At 38.6% G+C, this 21,730-nt stretch overlaps 1 protein-coding gene across 9 annotated transcripts in view; it reads right to left on the minus strand.

Annotated features, from left to right (window-relative positions):
- Positions 1-363: 363 nt before the first annotated feature.
- The window catches only part of ZNF248 (zinc finger protein 248), a 29,911-nt gene continuing 8,544 nt past the window's right edge, over positions 364-21,730 (minus strand). For 5 of the 9 annotated variants that reach the window (XM_077946261.1, XM_015146857.3, XM_028826214.2 and 2 more), the window contains 3 exons: positions 9,405-9,531; positions 9,026-9,121; positions 364-4,517 (listed from right to left, as the gene is read on the minus strand). In XM_077946261.1, the coding sequence (XP_077802387.1) occupies positions 3,019-4,494 (1,476 nt within the window). In that variant the 5' untranslated portion in view covers positions 4,495-4,517; positions 9,026-9,121; positions 9,405-9,531 and the 3' untranslated portion in view covers positions 364-3,018. The remainder of the gene's footprint in view (positions 4,518-9,025; positions 9,122-9,404; positions 9,532-21,730) is intronic. The other 4 variants (XM_015146860.3, XM_028826217.2, XM_028826218.2 and 1 more) reach the window with 1 other exon arrangement.

The raw sequence follows: 21,730 nt of genomic DNA on the forward strand, positions 1-21,730 counted from the left end.
GGTAAATGCCACCCCGTGATCACTATGACAGGTTCTATTACTAGAAGAATGCAGAAAAGTTGCACTGAGCAGTCAAAAGCAATACTCATAACACATATTTAAGTACATAATAAAAATGTATCAAATTAACACAAGAAAGGGTGAATTAATCAAACAGTGCAGGGACAACTGGCTATTTATTTGGAAGGATACAGAGCTGCTTACCTTACACCACATACAATAAGAAACACCACAGGGACATATGAATAATGTAATTTAATATAATGTCTGCTTCACACATGTTGAAGGAGAGACATACCTGCGTGGTTCCAAAGGGAGTTTACTTATGCCAATAGGAAAGGAGAACAAACAGAAACACTTAACTTGCAACTAGTAGAGTAACTTTATTTCTAACACTGAGCCTTCTACATAGGAATTTACAGAAATGAAAAACACTGTGCTGCTTATTCTCCATTTCTCTTCCCAGATTCTCTCTCCACCCTTCTCTGTGCCCACCTGGGCTCTCCCGCAGATGTATCTGGTTGGTTTCTCCAAAGAGAGGCACCAGCAATTTGGCACCACAGTTCTGGTAGTAATGATGTCTCTTACAAGGTGGCCCCTCCTCCATGACAGCAGTTCTTACTGGGCTCTGGTAACACTGTTTCCATCCTTGCCCTTCAAGGCTCAGAATGGTAATGGCTTCCTGCTGATACAAGTCTCTGGGTGTTTCAGTGCCCCTTGTTTCTGGCCCACACCACTGTAATCAGTCTGCCATTAAAATCTTTTTAGTTGGAGAATTCTGTTTTCCGCCAGAAAGAACCATGGCTGATACAAACAGCCATCCGTATATTAACTTGTCAAAAGAAATAATTCTTCCCCCAATTACCATATAGAACATTAACACTTAGAAAAATATTCCTCTGTGCCAGCTGGAATGCCTTCAGCTCTTAAGTATCAGATAGCCCTAAGACCAAATAAAAAACAATTGAGGGTTATACGAAGTCCCAGTGGAGAGCAGGTACAGAGAGCAGAGTAGCTCGGCAACATCACCTCTGAGCTGGTTTTTCCCACCTTGTACACTGTTATCTTCAGCCTACTGCCCTTCAGATACAAACGATAAGCCAATAGCATGTACAGACATGAAAAAGCCCAGTAGAAGAGACAAAGTCTCTTCTCATGTCATGACAATGTTGTATCAAGGAGATCTTTCCCAGAAGGACTACACAATAATTCCCAAACATCTCACTGCTCCCAAGTTCACCCCAACAAAATCATTAAAATGGAACTTCCATGATTAGCTTTGACTAATTTGGACTTACCACTTAAGTCATCTGGGAGAAGAATGCACAAAAATAAAAAATTTAGCTCAGCAAGGATGAAGTAGGGAATGGCCATCACATGGGCAGTATCTATTAGAACTGCTGACCACTGTGTTCCAAGAGGGGGGCAAAGGAAACAACAGGACAAGGGAAGCAGGGACACTCTAAAATACTAATACACAGAACTAGTGTCACATAGGCCATGCCCAAACAGATACATAATGAAATAACAAGGGTATGAAAAGGGCCTTTCATTACATACCGCCACTTTTTATTTGAGGAGTGCAGTATTACTGTTTGTTAACCTTTGCATAATTTATGTAAAAACCATTCTTAACAGCATTTACATTACAGAATGACCCAGAGGTAGCTGAAAAACCTCAGAAAACTACTGTTTAACTTCTTTACTCAAGTGACAGTTCAATAATGGCCATATTCATGCATATATGCCAGGAAACAGTCAGAGGAAAGGTACATGATATAGTTCTTTGTGAAATAATATTTCACTAAAAACACATACTGGCCAAACTACAAAGGGACTCTGGTAGTATTTAGAGTAGGACGGATTCAGAGGTAGTTAAAAACCTCACGAAAATATTTTTGGCTTCTTTCTTGAAGATGCGGTTCAGCTGTAAATGGCCATAGCCATTTATTTACGTCAGGAAAGAGAAGGGGTACGCAGTTTGTATTGCCAAATACGTTTTCATATATACACAGTGATGTGCTATAAATATTTGACAGCAGGTTATCTGAGAAAATTAAAACCCTGATTTATAGTTTGTCAATTTCCATGGTGTAAACACTCCCACTAAGTCCAAGCTACCAACAAGACAGCACTGCATGTCGAGTTGGGAAGAGACAGATGTGCAGTGCACACTATATACAGTATTTTCATCACACAGATTAAATAAGTAAAACAACAAAGGTAATAGTGAAATGTAGCAAAATAATTAGGAAGTGATGAGTGCTGAGTATTTATTACCTTTGTTTTTAATTTAACTGTAAGTTTACATATTTTAAATAATGACTGTTTTTAATAACTGGCTCACAAAATTCCTTAAAATTTAACAATCAGCAGAACTTTTAAGTCAGTATGAGGTTATACTAGCACATCACTATATTTAAGTATATGTGTAGAAATATATTTACATATCCATACAAACATATGTACATACACATATATATCAACCTATAAAGACACCAATGGTATTTAGTGTGGAAAATATTAACACATACCATAGTAGTTACTCAATTAAGGGTACGTACTTTCTCATCACAATCATGTTGAATTCCAATATACAAATCAAGCATACTCAAATTTATTATATTAGCATACTCACATAAGGTCTACAAACATCAGGGACTCTTCACATGTATGTCTAATGCTGTTGTCATTCAACTTTTACAAGCTTCAGATCCCACTGTGAATATGGGTATAAATGAATATTGTCCATTATATTTGCAATACAATTTTGGTATCACATCTGGAATACAACACTAAACAGCATAAATTCTAGATAAATATTTTCACCATATTACTTAGGTGAACAGAATTCCCCTCAGTACAAATTTTCTAATGAAAGGTTTTAATTTTTCTTGAAAGCTTTTACATATTCAAACAAGAAGTCATTTTCTACAAATGTCTGACATTCTTTGGCTTTCTCTAATCTCTTTTGAAACTGTATAACCAATTTCACAGGTGTACGAAGGCTTCTAACATTCAGGATGTTGAAAGAGCTTTCACCCTCGTATGAATTCTCTGATGTTTGGTGAGCACTGACCTCTGACTAAAGGTCTTCCCACATGCATTACACTCATACGGCTTCTCCCCTGTGTGAGTCCTCTGATGTTTAGTGAGAGCTGATTTTTCACAGAAGGTTTTCCCACATTCATTACACTTATAGGGTTTCTCCCCAGTGTGAGTTCTTTGATGTACAATTAGGTTTGACTTCACACAGAAGGATTTTCCACATTCATTACATATAAAGGGTTTCTCCCCTGTGTGTGTTCTCTGATGGACAGTGAGGGCTGATCTGTGGCAGAAGGATTTCCCACACGCATTACATTCATAGGGTTTCTCCCCTGTGTGTGTTCTCTGATGTTCAGTGAGGTTTGACTTCACGCAGAATGTTTTTCCACATTGCTTACATTCATATGGTTTTTCTCCTGTATGTGTTCGCTGATGGTTGGTCAGGTGTGGCTTCTGGCAAAAGGCTTTCCCACATTCAGTACATTCATAGGGCTTCTCCCCTGTGTGTGTTCTCTGATGTTGAGTAAGGTTTGACTTCTCCCAGAAGGTTTTCCCACATTCACCACATTCAAAGGTTTTTTCTCCTGTGTGAGCTCTCCGAAGCTGGGTAAGATGTGACTTCTTGCTGAAATTGCTCCCATTTTCATTATAATCATAAGACTTTCCCCCCATGTGTACTATCTGATGTTTTAAGAGAGTTGACTTTTCCCAGGTTTTGTCACTCACTTTATATTCATGGAGAATCTTTCTTGTGTAAGCTCCCTGATGGATAATGAAAGCTGAATTGTCACAGAAGATTTCCCCATATTCATTATATTCATAAGGATTGTCCTTTGTAAGAGCTCTCTGATGTCCGAACCTTAAATTCATGCAGAAGGACTTCCCACAAATACTGCATCCATACGGCTCCATTTCCAAATGAGTTCTTTGAGATATATTGAGCTTTAAACTTTCAATGAAGGTTCTTCCACATTCGTTATATTTACAGACTGTCTCTCCCATCTGAGATCTCTTATTTGTAAAAAATGCTGCCTCATCATGGAAGCCTTGTCCATTTTTATTATACTCAAAAGGTTGGCCAAAACTTGGCTGACTGAGATCCTGGTGATAATTAATGGCATTCCTTTTTTGATCATATTTATAAGACTTCTCTCCAATAGGGATTTTCTCATGCCTAATATCAAGGAGCAATCTCTCACATACATTAAACTCATCAGGCTTCTTTCTGGAACAGTTCTTTTTACTAATAATTAAGCCCGAAATATTTTTCAAACTCATTTCACATGAGTCACATATTTTATAGGGATAATTTCTTAAAGAAACAGGGTCTGTGCCCAAATTGAAAGTTTTGCCTCCTTTGTCTCCATTTTCTACACTTACTGTTTTGTTGTGGAATAGAAGCTCCCAAAAATGGTCATCTTCATTTTCCTGGTTGCTCTTTAACATGTCATCAACTTTCCATTTCCTTTCTAGAAATGAGAAAAATAACCACATCTTATGAACCTTAGTACATTTCTGATGGAATTGGACTTTTACACAAATGCCCTATCATACAGTCAATTCTTTTGTTTTAAATTCAGTTTACTGGTGTGAACTGAGTTCAAGTGTACATTTTCATTACCCACCAGGGTTTAGGTGGAAAACATAAACATGCTTCAGTGGAAACAGGGAGAGGAAATTGGCAATGACATTTAACACTTTATAAATATAACCTTCAAAACTGAAAAGAAAAGGTGAAATAAAATTCACAGCACAGAGAACTAGAGTGGCTGATTCAGAAATAGAAAAACTCGGAGAAAATGGGGTGAACCCAACAGAGACAATGAACACTGAATAAAGAGATGGTGAAGATTAGCACACAAGGGGTTTCAGAGGACGAATTAAGTTTGGTGGAGACAAAATAGAGCTTGGTCCTAATCCTCTCACACACAGTTTTCTGGGGTAGAATTCCCACCAGAGTACACACTTCTTTCTTTGAATCAACAAGAAAATTAACATTCTGAAAACATCAACTTCCTTGGGTTCAAAAGAATAGTCCTATATAGCCCAAGATCCAGTGTTTTCTTTAAGTTTTATTGAGAAGAAATAATTTTTTTTAACGCCGTAGGAAAAGCATACTAGGGAAGGTGAAATAAACTCAAGACATGATAAATAGGAGATAGAGATATTCTGAGAGCTGTTTTTTCAAAGAGCAGGAAATGCACAGAGAATGAGTTCAAGGGAGTTGTTTTTTTAAAAAGGAAATAGAGTGAGTGGTAGTGAGAAACATAAGAATTAAGTTTGGCAGAGGTAAAGCATGGTTTACACCCTCATCTTCTCAACATCATGCAAATCTATTAAAAATATTTCTGTGCAGTTTGGCTAGAGATTAGACTCTCAGAAATTGCTCATCCCCAACAACATACCTTCCACTCAGCTAGAAACATTCTATCCTTATCTCTCCTTAGATCCTGGATATCCTTCAGTGAACTGCTACTTTAACTTAAAAACAAAAACTAATAAAAATAAAATAATGATAGCAAAAATCTCTATAACATCTCTGCCATTTTAAGGCTCCACTTGATCCATCCTTTAGAAGTTACTGTCTATATAATTCATTGTAACATAAAATAAATCCCTTGCTCAATGCTATTGCCTCTATTGTGACCAGAGTCCAGATCTTGGCAGGTGTTACTATAGTCTTGTTTCCTCTGCCCCCACTGAGCAAACTGTACATTATTCTTATAAAGCAACATGCACTGAATTATTTTCAACCTGTACCTGATCAGCTATAATACATGAGGACAAAATATGGGGATGTGTATTTAGAAAGAGTACCATAGAATACTTTCAGAATGTATGAAAATGAATGCTCTCTCCTAAATCTGGCTACACAGATAATCAACAAAGTAATTATCAACATATCCAAATTAGTAAGAGAGGCCCTTCTCTTTTGGAGAACAAAAATCTCAATACAGAAAGAAACCCTAAGCAACCCTAAGCCATATGAACAGGTCTGAGTTTTTGGCATACAGCCACTGGTGAGTTAATGTCATAAAATCTGGGCTATTTAAGTTTCAGCTAAAAATTAAGTTCTAACTTAAAACAAGTTAAATAATAACAAGCCATTACTATTCAATGTCTAAACACTTTACACACACAGTATGAATTACCTGAAAAAAGGCTAGGCAAACAAGAATGGAAGTTTTTCAATAAATGAGAAAGCATTTGCAAATAAAATTTAAGACATAGAATAGGATGGGATTTGACATAAATTTTAGGGAGCAGAAACAAACAAATTTAAGACAGGTAGCAAACGACTACACTATCATAGTCATTGAAAGGGAAATTTACTGAGCAGCTCCCTTGCTGTGATCTATTGAAAGTCAGCCCTTGACACAAGTGTTTAAAATTTAAAAAAGAAAAGAAAAGGAAATTTAATTTATTAATAAGCAGCAACTTTAGGTTCGTTTTTTAAGCTAAAGGAAGATAAATTGAATAATTTAGGCTAAAAAAAAGAGAAAAGAACCAACTAGGAATTAGAAATTAGACAACTAATAATTAGACTGAGTCAGGAATGAGAGAATACAGACATAGTTTTGCTTTTGAATTATATCAATGAAAAGTGAGAATATAAAGGTATGTAGAAGATAGTTTTAAATGAAAAATAACAATAGGAACAAAGAGACCGGTAGGAGATATTAACAGGTTTATTAGCACAGCAATGCCATGGTTGCCATTCAAGATAGCAGTAACGTGGAAGAATGTACCTTATTTGACTACAGGAAACCAGGCTCTCTGGTTTTTGTGTAGCTCAGATTGTTATTCTTCAATATCCTCTATGGGATGAATTTAATACTTACCAAAAGCATTTTTGTCCCAGGACTACTCTCACCTACATACAATCACACTCTAGAAAAGGGGTTGGCATATAACTACAAGACAATGGCCCTTGAGCTAAGAATGTTTTTTAAGTTTTTAAAGGGAAAAAGCTGGATGAGACAGTAGAGAAAAGGGAAGAGGAAAAGAGAGGAGAGAGAAAGAGCAAGAGGAGAAAGAGAAGGAATAAGGAAAAGAAAGAAGATGAGGAGGAGCAGCGGTAACCACAACCATATGTGGCCTGCTAAGCCTCAAACATTTACTATCTGGTCATTTACAAAAAAGTCTGTTGACTTCTGGTCTTGAAGATCTCATTCTGCCTCATTCCTTTAACATCATCTAAAGTTGATGCCTTTCAAATGGATACTTCTAGTTCTGGCCTCAACCATGTACTTACACATATCCAATCTCCTAGTCAAAAACAGCCTTGATTCTAACAGTTATCTCCAACTTCTGGTGTTCAAAATTAAATCCGTGATAACTCCCTTATACGTCTCCTCTCTAATTTTTCTCTGTCTCAGTAAATGATAACCTAATTTATCTAGCTGCTTGAGACAAATTATCGGGGTCACACTTGATTCCCCTTTCTCTCATATACAATCTGACAGCAAATACTCTTGGCTCCATCTTCAAGATATTTGTACAAACCTACCACTTCTCAGTACCTCTGGCACCTCCAACACAGTCTCAGCCACTATCCTCTCACCTCTGAAGCACATATGGTACCCTATCCCTACTCATGCCACCCATAACCACCCACCACAGTATATACACTGCACAGATGTCAGAGAGATCCTTTTAAACTGTAAATCAAATCTGACAACTTAAGCTGATTTACATTTACTCAAAACAGTTTCTCATAGCACCAAAAGTAAAATTAATGTATCTACCATAGTTCATGTTACTTCTCATGACATTATCTCCCACCAGTCTCCACCATGCCCACTAGCTTCCAACCACAGTGGTTTCCCTCACAGTGTTCAAACATTCTAAGAACACATCTGTCTAAGAGGTTTGGTATCTTATGTTCTCTCTGCCTGGACTACTCTGAATCCACATAACTCACACTTTCATATTATTAAAGCCTCATCTCTAATGTGGGAACTCCTCAAAAAGGTTTTCTCTAACCTACTTGCCAAACAAGACTATACCGTCATTATTCATCCTCCTTTCCCGTGTGAATTCTCTTCACAGCACTGACCATGACCTAACAGTGTGTGTGCACCTATATACACACACATATGCACATGGGTGTGTACATATACACACACACACAGACATGTGCACACACACGCATTTTTTTGTCCTTTATTGTAATACACACTAGGATACCAGGGACATTATTCTGTTAATTACCTAAAACATAACAGACATAGTAAGTGCTCATCATATGTTGTTAAATGAAAATATGGAAGGATTGCATGAATACCTGTCAGCTAACAAAAGGTGTCCAAGACAACAGAAGGAAGGCAAACAATTTTAAAAGATAAAGACAAACTAACCAAGAAAACATATCTAAAATGAAGCCAACTGGTTTGGATTATAGGTATAAGTAAAATACTTCAAAATGTCAAAAAAATAAAAGAAAGTTTTTTGTTGTGTTGTTTTTTTTTTGTTTTTTGTTTGTTTGTTTGTTTTGAGACAGTCTCACTCTGTCACCAGGCTGGAGTACGGTGGCGCAATCTCAGCTCACTGCAACCTCCACCCTCCAGGTTCACGATTCTCCTGTCTCAGCCTCCCGAGTAGCTGGGACTACAGGAGCGTATCACCACATCCAGTTCATTTTTCGTATTTTTAGTAGAGACGGGGTTCCACCATGTTGGCCAGAATGGTCTCGATCTCTTGACCTCATGATCCACCCGCCTCAGCCTCCCAAAGTGCTGGGATTACAGACATGAGCCACTGCACCCAGCCAAGAAAAGCATTTATGAGTGAGAATAACATATGGAGGAGTGATTAAGGTAACAGGGATGTGGGCCAATTGTTTTTGATCATTTCCAAAGGTCTGGAGCTAAAAATAGACATTTCTAAAAAATATTCTAAAGGTGACAAATTCTAAACCAATTACCTAAGTTCTAATTTCCTCTGGCTTTCATCTGCCTTGAAATCACTAACTCACCTGGGTGGCACTGGCTTGGGAATCCTTTCTCTAATATCCAGGGCTCTTCTCCTTGCTCGATCTTAAAGACCACTTCTGGTTTAGTAATGCAATACCCTGTTAAGATAAAATAACACAGGACTGGAGCTAAATAGCTTTGTTTCAGGGGCTCTGAATACATGATGGGGAAGAAAGGCACGGCTTCACCAGCTATTCAAAGAAGGTGCACAAATGAACCAATCCCTGAGGAAGGAAGAGCACCTTTATGGTGGCCAAATGAGATCAGTCATCTCAGAGACTTCAATCTCAAGCTTTAATTTAGAAAACTACAGGGCATTCACATTTCATCAACTAGTAAATGCATGCTATTGATAGTCATGTGGGGAAAAAAACTCCTTACCTACTGAGACAAGATTGCTATAATTTTCCAGGATCACATCTCTGTATAGTATCTTCTGAGCAGGGTCCAGCAGATACCACTCTTCCTGAGTGAAGTCCACACATACATCCTTGAATGACACTTGTTCCTGTAATAGTATAGTCTTTTTACATGAAATGGTCAGAACTAGATGATATAGAAAAGATTTAAGAGAACTAATATCTTTAGAGTTTACTAAAAAATGACAGATAGTTTACCTCCCTCTGTGCTATACTATATAGAAAACAAAATATCTTGTATAAATTGAGTTTTTATTAAGGGTCTGGAATTGTGCTAGGTGCTGCAAATCCTACTGGTGAAAACAGACAAACATGGTCCCTGTTCCCAGAGTGCTTATGACCTGATAAGGAGATACACAGAATAACATTTATTAAGTTGCACACTGCAGGAACTAGCAGTGTGTACCAAGGAGATTGAAGTTACAGAGGAAATATTCGTTGTTTCATATTACCTTTTACATTATCAAGTTAACTGTCATCAAGGAAGTAAAACTTTGTTATTAAAATAATAGGACTGAAATGAATATGAAATGAATATGACCAAGCTCAGCACATATTGATTCAAGTGACTGCCCCGCAGTCTACATGCCCATCAGAGAAAAGGATGAATCCTCTCCGCTCAACAAGATCATCTTCTGGAGCTTCCACCAATGTTTCCAATGTTACTGTTTTTAAACACAATATTTGGCATCTAGTAAAAAACTTCAAGGTATGTGAAAAGACAGAGACAATAAAAAAAAGACAAAAGCAAACTCACAGGTGACTGAGATAGTAGAATTAACAAACAAGAACTTCAAAATGAATTAACATGTTCAACAAAACAGAAGAAAATATCAACAAAATAAATGAGAAAATGGGAGAAGTTCAACACATACATGGTATGTGTGTTATACAGAAAAAGGTTAACACAGCAAGCCTGAGACTACTAACCTTTGAAAGGTCTGCTACAAAAGATCACCGTTGATGGGCATTTGGGAGCTTGGATTTCAGAAAGGTTCTGACCTTAACCTTCTCTGATAAGAACGGCTCACTGAGCCTGAGCTGTTTGTATAAGTAATATGGTTTATACTCGACATGTGCATTGCTTCTGGGAGTCTAGAATTTTGGTACATGATAGGCAGACAGTACCTATGTGACCAGCCTCTAATAAAAATTCTGGGCACCAAATGTCTAGTGAGTTTCCTTGGTATACATTTTACGTGTATTGTCACATGTCATTGCTAGAGGAGTTAAGCGTGTTCTGTGAGACCCCATTGGGAGAAAACTCTAGGAATTTCGCTGATTTTGCTTTGTATCCTTTTACTACAATAAATCATAGCCATAAGTATGACTATGGATCTACAAGAAACAATACATCAGTAACAACAGGCACACCTAGCACCCCAATTTTGGTTTCTAATGCCATGCTCCAAAACATGCTGAGTCATCCTAGGGCATCATTAATAACCTGGGCGTGCTCTCAGACACCTCTTACACATGTATACACATACACACACATGCACACACACACATACATACATAAAATGGACATTCCAGAGCTGAAAAGCACAATATCTGAAATTAAGAGCTCATTGCATGGGTTCAAAATCATATTAAAGAAGACATAATCTGAAATATTTATGCATTTAACAAAAGACTATCAAAATACATAAGGCAAAAACTTGGAAATATACACCACAATTGGAGGTTTAACACCCCTGTAAGTACTGATGGATCAACAGGCAGAAAATCAGTAAGTACATAAATGACCCAAAATAGCACTATCAACCAACTTGATCTAAGTGACATTTATAGAATACTTCATCCCAAACAATAAAATATACATTCTATCATTCTGTTCATGTTCAACATAGAACGTATTTTGGGCCATAAAACATACCTTAATGAACTTAACGCAATAGCTATCATACAAAAAACATGTTCTCAGACTACAATGGAATTAAATAAAACCAATAAGCAAGAGACGGTTGAAAAATCCTCCAAATACCTAAAAGCTAAACAACATACAACCTATAGATCAAAGAGAAAGTCTCAAAAGAAATTTTTTAATGTTTTAAATGAAAATACTCCTTATCGGCTGGGCACGGTGGCTCAAGCCTGTAATCCCAGCACTTTGGGAGGCCGAGACGGGCGGATCACGAGGTCAGGAGATCGAGACCATCCTGGCTGACACGGTGAAACCCCATCTCTACTAAAAAATACAAAAAACTAGCTGGGCAAGGTGGCGGGTGCCTGTAGTCCCCAGCTACTCGGGAGGCTGAGGCAGGAGAATGGCGTGAACCCAGGAGGCGGAGCTTGCAGTGAGCTGAGATCCGGCCACTGCACTCCAGCCTGGGCCACAGAGCGAGACTCTGTCTCAAAAAAAAAAAAAAAAGAAAAGAAAATACTCCTTATCAAAATTTATGGGATGCAGAGACAGTAGTTCACAGAGAGAAATTTATAGCATCAAATTCATGTTTAGCTCTGCAAAAGATGCTTCTACAAAAATGAAAAAAACAGACCACAGACTGAGAAAAACTATTTGCAAACACTTATCCAAAACGGTGTTAGAAGCAAAATATGCAAAAGAACCCTCAAAACTCAATAATAAGAACACAAATTATGCAACTTGAAAAACAAGCAAAAGATCTGAATAGACACGTCACCAAAGACAGACCAATAGCAAATACACATACGAACAAATGCTCACCATCATGTGTCATTACAGAAACAAAAATGAGATACCATAACATTTATTAAAATGATTAAATCCAAAACAATGACAATATCAATTTCAGGTTCAGATGCAGAATAACAGGAATTTTGATTCACAATTGGTGGGAATGCAAAATGATACAGCACCTGTGGAAGACAGTTTGGCAATTTCTTACAAAGCTAAACAATCTAAATTCGTCAGGTATAGTGGCACACACCAGTAATCCCAGCTACTCGGGAGGCTGAGGAAGAAGAATTGCCCAAACCGGAAGGCAGAGGTTGCAGTGAGCTGAGATCATGCCACTGCACTCCAGCCTGGACAACAGAGTGAGACTCCGTCTCCAAAAAAAGAAAAAAGAAAGAAAGAAAACCAGTGCTCCTTTGAAAACCAGCTGCTTCTAGGGCTGGGGCAGACCACGTATATAATGAGCCTGAAATCACTTCTAGTACCAGAAAATGAGAAAGTACTCAAACGAAAACACGATAATGGGCTATGTCAAAGGGACACAGGAACCAACTGAAAACACAGCCTCATGGCCAAGCTGAAGCAGTTGGAGCAACAAAATGAACAAGGTAGTGTTGGATTATAACCAAAGTATAAGATAACTAGCAATGAGTTCATACTAATATAAATAAATGATTAAATAAACACAAGAGAACAGACAAATCTCCTGCACAGAATTCCTAATAATTTATATGGATCCTCTCCCATCAAGGAGGTGTAGCGTTAATTCTCCAGTTCATTCCAAAGAGTACAGCTGAAAACAGAGGACAAAGGAGTAAATTTACAGTGGAGAAACATGACCACACTACCTCCACCAGGTAATCAACAGTGATACATCAACAGTGATAAATCATGCTCATAGCATTTTCCTTTGATATGACATGACTGAATGACACTACCTCTGTGGTCTTCCTCTAAGAAACCCTAACCTCAGTCTAATCATGAGGAAGACAGTAGACAAATATCAACTGAGGGACATTCTACAAAACACCTGACTTGAACCCCTCAAAATTGTCAAGGTTATCAAAAACAAGGAAAGTCTGAGAAACTGTCACAGCCAAGAAGAGTCTAAGGAGACATGATGACTAAGTAGAATGTAGGCATCCTGGAACAGAAAAATTACATTAGGGAAAAATTAAGAAAATCCCAATAAAGTGGTCATTACTTAATAATATATCAATATTGTTTCATTAATTGTGACAAATGTACTACATTAATATGTTAATGATAGGGGAAACTGTGTTTATGGGATGTATATGGAAACCGTTTGTACTGTCTTCACAACTTTTCCATAAATCTAAAACTCTTCTAAAGCAAAAAGTTTACATAATAAGAAAAAAACATGTAAGAGTACAAAATTAATGAAGTGGAATTATGTCAGCATAATGGAGAAGTAGGCGGCACCAAGCTCAGGTCCCTCAGAGACATCAAAAAACAAGCAGAAACTATCAGAATAAACTTCGTCAGAATTCTGAATAGGTCAAAGGCTGACCGCAATCAAATAGACACCAAATCAGAAAGAAAAAAAAAAAGGCAACTTCAAAATGGTAGGAAAGCTCTGTGGCACTTCTACTTGCCTTTAACCCAACCCTCCTTGGCTTGGTGACAGCCTTGAGACAGCAGCCCGGCGTTCCAAGTGTGGGTCCCTGGTCCTTGATTCTAGAGGGACCAGAGCAGACTTTACTTACAAGGAATTGTTTATCTGTTCCAACTATGTGGGAAATACCTGAAGGACTGATGCAATATGCTTGTCTCTGTTTCACCTAACTCAGAACTCATTTAGGATAGAAAAAAAATAATCCTTGCTTTAAAACACTGTAAGGAGAACAAAATATCTGCAGTTGTCTGCAGCAGAGGATTATGGTTGAGACATATAGTATACCACTTAAGGCCTGAGAAGAAAACCTGGAGAAGGTATCTTTGGGAAATTTGGGCTTTCAAAAACCCCCACATATACTGAGAAATTTAGAAATCCGGACACATATCCAAGGCAGAATGTATACTCACAAGCCCTAAGAAGACCATAAGCTTTCACCTCCAGCTATTCTCAAGGTTCAGTGCAATCAGGACATGATGGCTAAAGCAAGGTTGTAAACAGCCTGGCTAAATGTTAAAGAGTACCCCAGCACAGAGTCAATGTGCAAAGACTGGGAGAAGTGTTTATTTGTTGTCTTTAGCACCAGGGATTCAAAGAAATCTCTGTAAAAACATTAGCTGAATGCAAACTAAGGAACAGAGACTTCAGTGACACACATAGAACGAGGAAACCAGACTATAAAAATAGCATGGTGGCTGAGCACAGTGGCTCATGCCTGTAATCCCAGTACTTTGGGAGGTCAAGAGGTCAAGACCATCCTGGCCAACATGGTGAAACCCCATCTCTACTAAAAAAAAAATACAAAAATTAGCTGGGCGTGGTGGCGCATGCCTGTAGTCCCAGCTACGCGGGAGGCTGATCTAGAATTGCTTGAACCCGGGAGGCAGAGGTTGCAGTGAGCCGAGATTGCAACGCTGTACTCCAGCCTGGCGACTGAGAGAGACTGTCTCAAACAAAAAAAAAAAAATAGCATAGTAAGGTACCTGAACAAATAGACAACCGCAGCCTTCAAAAATGAAAAACAGCAAACCTTGGGGAAGGGTAAAAATCTGATTTCCAAAGCTACCATATTAAAATATTCAAATGTCCAATTTCCAACAAAAAAGTAGAAGGTATTCAAAGACACAAGAATATAGAGCCTACTCAAGGAAAACAAATTCCTTCCTTAAGAAAGCCCAGATATTGGACTTAGTAAACAAAAATTTTAAATAAATTATCTTAAGCGTCATCAAAAATTACAAATAAATAAAAGAAATGAGGACAACAATGTCTGAACTGAGTTGGAACCTTTAAAAAGAAACCAAGTAGAAAATCTAAAGCTGAAAAGTAAAATGACTGAAATTTTAAAATCCACTAGAGGTTTTAACAACCCATTTGAGTGGACAGCTGAAAGAATCATGAATTGGAAGATATAAAAATTGAAGTAATCTGGTATGAGGAGCAGAACAGAAAAAAAAAATAAAGAAATGTGAATAGAGCCTAAGGGACCTGTGGGACAACTTTGAGTGGACTATCTATCATACAATTACAGGAGTCCTAGAAGGAAAAAAGAGACAGAAATGGGAAGAAAGATTACTCAAAGAAATAAGGGATAAAAACTGCCCAAACTCTATGAATAACACAAATTTTACATCCACAAAGCTCAACAAACTCCAAGTAAGAAAAATTCAAAGAGATCTACTGAGGCACATTATTATCAAACTATCAAAAGCCAAATAACAACCACAGAGGTCAGACACCACAGAGACCAGAAGGCAGTGGGATGGCATCTTTAAAGTGTTAAAGAGGGGAAAAAACAAAAATGAAAATCCTGCCAGCCAGGAATTTGTAAACCTGGCAAATCGATCCTTCAAAAATGAAAGATAAATTAAAACATTCCAGATAAAAGCCAAGAGAACACATTATCATAAACCGTGCCCTATAGAAAATACTAAATGGAAGGTTGAAATGAAAAGATCTTCATAACTCAAAGCTGTATGAAGAAATAAAGAGCTCCAGTAAAAAATTATGTAAGTACAAAAGCCAGCATTTTGTATTTTGTAACTCCAACTCGTAGTTTGTAACTCCAATCTTTATTTCCTAAAGAAGTGTACCACAAATGCATACACAGTAACTATAAATCTATGTTATTCAGCGCACAATGTATAAAGATGTAATCTGTAGCAACAACAACAGCAGGAGAAGGCAGCTGTATAGGAGCAGAGTTTTTGTATGATACTGAGACAAAGCTGGTATTTAAACTAGATTGTCATAAATATGGAATGTTCACTGTTAATCTGGTAAACACTAACAAAATATCTTAAAAAACACACAAAAGGAAATGGGAAGTAAATAAAAATATGCTACAAAAAATCAGCTAAACAGAGCAGTGAAAGAAATGAACAAAAAATTAGAAAGAAAAATATAGCAACTGGCAGAAGTCAGTCTTTCCTTGTTAGAAACAACTTTAACTCTCTTCTTTCCTTCCTTTCCTTTTCTTTCCCTTTCCCTTCCCTTTCCCCTCCCCTCCCCTTCCCCTTCCCTCCCTCCCCTTCCCTCCCTCCTTCCCTTTCCACTCTCCTTCATTCTTCCCTTCCCCTTTCCTTTCCCTTTCCTTCTTCCCTTCCCTTTCATTTCCCCTTCCTTCTTCCTTCCTCTCCCCTTTCCCCTTCCCTCCCCCTCCCCTTTCCCTTTCCCTTCCCTCTTTCCCCTTTCCTTCCTTCTCCTTCCCTCCTTCTCTCTCTTTCTTTCTTGTTTTTGGGAGATGGGGTCTCACTCTGTGGCTCAGACTGGAGTTCAATGCCTCCATCTAGGCTCACTGGAACCTCAGCCTCCCGGGGGTTAGCTCAAGCGATTCTTCCACCTGAACTTCCTGAGGAGCTGGGACTCCAGGTGCACGCCACCACACTGGGCTAATTTTTGTATCTTTTGTAGAGGCAGGGTTTCACCATGTCAGGCTGGTCTTGAACTCCTGGACTCAAGCAATTCACCTGCCTTAGCCTTCCAAAGTGCTGGGATTACGGGCAAGAGCCACCATGCCCAGCCAACTTTAATTCAAAATAGGTTAAATTCTTCCAACAAAAAGGCAGAGATTGGCAGAATGGATTTAAAAAAAAAAAAAAAAACTCAAGAAAAAACTTAAGTCACATTCACAGAGTTCAGTGGATCTTAAATAAGAATAAATATAAGCTAAAACAAAACCAAAACAGAACTTTAAAAGCAGTCATATAAAAACCCAAAACATTATGAAAAGACAACTTTAAAGTAAAAGGAAAAAACACAAACTCAAAGGTAGAATTCTATACATAGCAAAAATAAAAGTTTAAGATTACTCTGTTTATGATTTCCAAATATCTTTGGGATTTTTAGTAGAGACTGGTTTCACCACATACAGAGTAAACATAAACAGAGTAATAACAACCAACAGATATGCATTATAAGAAACATCAAAGGGAGTTTTCATGAAAAGGAAAAATGACCCAAAACAGAACTATGAAAAGAAAGGAAAGAGTGAAAAGCCTAGAAATGAAGCAGGATAAATGCAGTCAACATGTTTCAGAGTTACGGGTTTAGGTAGTACAATGAATAGTTTGTATTTCATTATATGTCAAAAATGCTCGCTTTAACTTCTAGGATAACCACAGAAGACTACCACAACACACCCAACAGAAGAGCAAAAATAAAAAATAAAATACCAAGTCTCAGGATGAATGTGTGGAGTAAGAACACGCATGCACTGCTGCTGGCAAAGTAGACTGGTACAAACCTTGGGCAGCTGGCGAAATCAATGTATAACCTTCGTGTACTGATGTATGATTTTGCCTGTAACTTCTGCTTTCCTGTAATGTACCATTACCTTTAAAAACCCTTGCTTATAAGCCAGGGATCACAGGTCTTAGGCGTTAACCACCTAATTCTCCTTGCCTGATGCCCTGCAATAAATGCCTCCATTTCTCTTGCTGCAAATCCCAGTGTCCGTTTTAGCTTTTTCTGTGTGCTTGGTGAGAGTACCCAAGTTTGATTTGGTAACAGAAAGAGGAATTATAGAATTCAAGTATCACTATTTTGCAATCTTTAATGAATTACTAAACTTAGACAATAATCAGTGACTTTCAAACATTACAAAAAGACAATGGAGCCAGGTGCAGTGGCTCATTCCTGTAATCCCAGCACTCTGGGAGGCCAAAATGGGAGTATTGCCTGGGCCAAGGAGTTCGAGACCAGCCTGGTCAACGGACCTGGTAGCAGGACCCTGTCTCTACAAAAAAAAAATTTTTTTAATTGGACAGGTATAGTGGCATGCACCTGTAGTCCCAACTACTCAGGAGGCTGAGGCAAGAGGATCACTTGAGCCCAGGAATTCAAGGCTGGAGTGAGCCATGACTGAGCCAATGCACTCCAGCCTAGGGGACAGAGCAAGATCCTGACTCAAGAAAACAAACAACAACAAACAAAAGGACAATGAGATGTTATGTGGCCCTGAGGTAAGTACACAACACAATCTATGATAAATTCTTACCAAAACCTAACCATCAGTCAGGATTAAGTTCAACTACTTAGAGAAAAATACAGGGATCACAGAAACACGTTAAACATAACCACAGTGATACAACAAGGAAAATCTTCAACAAATACACTGCAGTAAATAAAGATATAGAGAAGAAACATACAACTCACAAAACCTTAAAGATAAAAGACATATCAACCATATTTGAATCCTGATTTAACAAATGTAAAAAAATGCAAAAACTGGAAAACACTGATTATACATTAAGAAATTTTCAAATTTTGTTGTGGTAACTGTATTGTGGTGTTTTGTTGTTGTTGTTGTTTGAGACAGGGACTCACTCTGTGGCCCAAGCTGGAGTGCAATGGCACAATCTCAACTCACTGCAACCTCCACTTCCTGGGATCAACTGATCCTCCCACCTCAGCCTCCTGAGTAGCTGGGTGCAAGCCACCATGCCCAGCTAACTTTTTATTTTTATTTACTTTATTTATTTATTTATTTATTGAGACAGAGTTTCCCTCTGTCACCCAGGCTGGAGTATGGTGGCTCAATCTTGGCTCACTGCAACCTCCACCTCCCTGGTTCACGCAATTCTCCTGTCTCAGTCTCCTGAGTAGCTGAGACTACAGGTGCACACCACTATGCCCAGCTCATTTTTGTATTTTTAGTAGAGACTGGGTTTCACCATATTGGCCAGGCTGGTCTCGAATTCCTGACCTCAGGTGATCCACCCGCCTCAGCCTCCCAAAGTGCCAGGATTACAGACGTGAACCAACGTGCCTGGCCTTCATTTTTATTTTTGTAGAGATGGGGTTTCACCATGTTGCCCCGACTGGTCTGGAACTCCTAAGCTGAAGAGATCCACCCACCTCGGCCTCCCAAAGCATTGGGATTACAGGTTTGGGCCACCACACCTGGACAGTATTTTTTTTAAGTTTCTTGAACCAATTTTTTCCTCCATGTTGTTATACTTTATCAATTTGAATTTAAAAAGTTAGGTTCACTTATTCTATTTGTACTTAATTTTAGAATTTGCTTTTTCCATCTTTTTAAATTTTTTTGAACATGTGAAGCATTTAACATGATTCAAAAGTCAAAGCTATATATAATGATACAGCATCCACCAAAAGAGTCTTGATGCAGTAACATCATGTGGGCACTGAAGGCACTTAGAGCTTGGTTTCTAAATAACAGTTCACTGTAAAAGGAAGCACCACTCCAGGGAAAAACAACAGATTCCATGCCTGGGGCTGGGAGATACAAGGGAAGTTTATGTATCTCTGTTCTTTTTTTTTTTTTTTTTTTTTTTTTTGAGACGGAGTCTTGCTCTGTAGCCCGGGCTGGAGTGCAGTGGCCGGATCTCAGCTCACTGCAAGCTCCGCCTCCCAGGTTTACGCCATTCTCCTGCCTCAGCCTCCGGAGTAGCTGGGACTACAGGCGCCCGCCATCTCGCCCGGCTAGTTTTTTTTTTTTTTGTATTTTTAGTAGAGACAGGGTTTCACCGTGTTAGCCAGGATGGTCTCGATCTCCTGACCTCGTGATCCGCCCGTCTCGGCCTCCCAAAGTGCTGGGATTACAGGCTTGAGCCACCGCGCCCGGCCTGTGTATCTCTGTTCTAACAGACAACAATAAAGGCTCAAAGACTAACAAGGATATAGAGGAGCCACTTCGAAGGAGTTCCACTAACTACATGAGGACAATATGAACATCAAAAATAATAACAATAAATGAGACTAAAAAAAAAAAAATCCATGAATCTGAAGTGATACCAAAAAAAAAAGGTATGTGTGTGAGTGGGGGTAGGCAGGAGCTCTTTTTTACAGAAGAAAGGGAGCTAGGCCAGGCACAGTGGCTCATGCCTATAATCCTAGCACTTTAGGAGGCCAAGGTGGGCAGACTGCTTGAGCCCAGTAATTCAAGACCACCCTGGGTAACATAGTGAGACCCCATCTGTACCAAAAAAAAAAAAAAAAATTAGCCAGGTGTGGCAGCACGCACCTAGAGTCCCATCTACTCAGGAGGCTGAAGTGGGAAGATTGCTGGAGCCCAGGAGCTCAAGGCTGCAATGAGCCGTTATTGTGCCACTGCACTCCAGCTTGGGCGACACAGAGAGACCCTGTCTCAAAAAGAAAAAACAAAAACAAAAAAAAAGCCAGCTAATGTAGAAGGAGTAGAAAATGTGAGAAATCATAATTCTGCAACCACCAGTAGAACAGGTGATTCGGACAAATATCAACGGATGTTAAAAACAGTGGATGAATGAAAGGTTGTTAGGCATACTACCTTTGAAATGAAAACACAGTACATCACCTTTGTAGCATTCCAGACACTAATTTTTAACATGAAACAACTATGAAGATGTAATCAGAGGAGTTCAAATAGTCAACACTCTTGTAAAATGTCAATTTCAGGCCAGGTGTGGTGGCTCACGCCTGTAATCCCAGCACTTTGGGAAGCCAAGGCGGTTGGATCACCTAAGGTCAGTAGTTCAAGACCAGCCTGACCAATATGGTGAAACACCGTCTCTACTAAAAATACAAAACTTAGCTGGGCATGGTGGCGGGTGCTCGGGAAGCTAAGATAGGAGAATTGCTTGAACCCAGGAGGTGGAGGCTACAGTGAGCTGAGATCGTGCCACTGCACTCCAGCCTGGGCAACAGAGCAAGACTCCGTCTCAAATAATAAATAAATAAATAAATAAATAAAATGTCAATTTCAGGCTGGGCATGATGGCTCATGCCTGTAATCCCAGCACTTTGGGAGGCCAAGGCAGGCAGATCACTTGAGGCCAGGATTTCAAGACCAGTCTGGCCAACATGGCAAAACCCTGCCTCTACTAAAAGTACAAAAATTAGTGGGGCATAATGGCACATGCCTGTAATTCCAGCTACTTGGGAGGCTGAAGCATGAGAATTGCTTGAAACTGGGAGGTGGAGTTTGCGGTGAGCTAAGATGGCACCACTGCACTCCAGCCTGGGTGACAGAGCAAGATTCTATCTCAAAAAACAAAAAAAAAGAAAAAAAAAGTCAATTTCAAGAAAGACAAAAGAGGCAGCATCTGCTCTAGATTATAGAAAATTAAAGGGCATGAGAACTGGACATAATGTGATATCACTCACTAGATACTGACTTGGAAAAAAATATAAAGTGTATTTTTTTAACATCTGGAGATACATCATTTCGTAGTGTACACTAAGATTATCATCTCCATACAGGGAAAACATTCTTTTTCTTAGGAGAAACATGCTGTAGTATCATGGATGCCTACACAACTTATTTTCAAATGATTCTGCAAAGAAACATGGAATAGATAAGAAAACAAATGTAGTAATTAGTTAACAATTGGTTAATAGAGATGAAAAGTAGACACGTTTTCACTGTATTATACTTTCAACTTTTCTGCAGGTTTGAGATTGTTTTAAGTAAAAAAATGGGGGAGATATTTTTAAATGATTACTGTACACTTGGTTGGATACGGTGGCTCGTGGCTGTAATCTCAGCACT

The sequence above is a fragment of the Macaca mulatta genome, chromosome 9 (assembly GCF_049350105.2).
Source record: "Macaca mulatta isolate MMU2019108-1 chromosome 9, T2T-MMU8v2.0, whole genome shotgun sequence".
Classification (NCBI taxonomy): Eukaryota; Metazoa; Chordata; class Mammalia; order Primates; family Cercopithecidae; genus Macaca; species Macaca mulatta.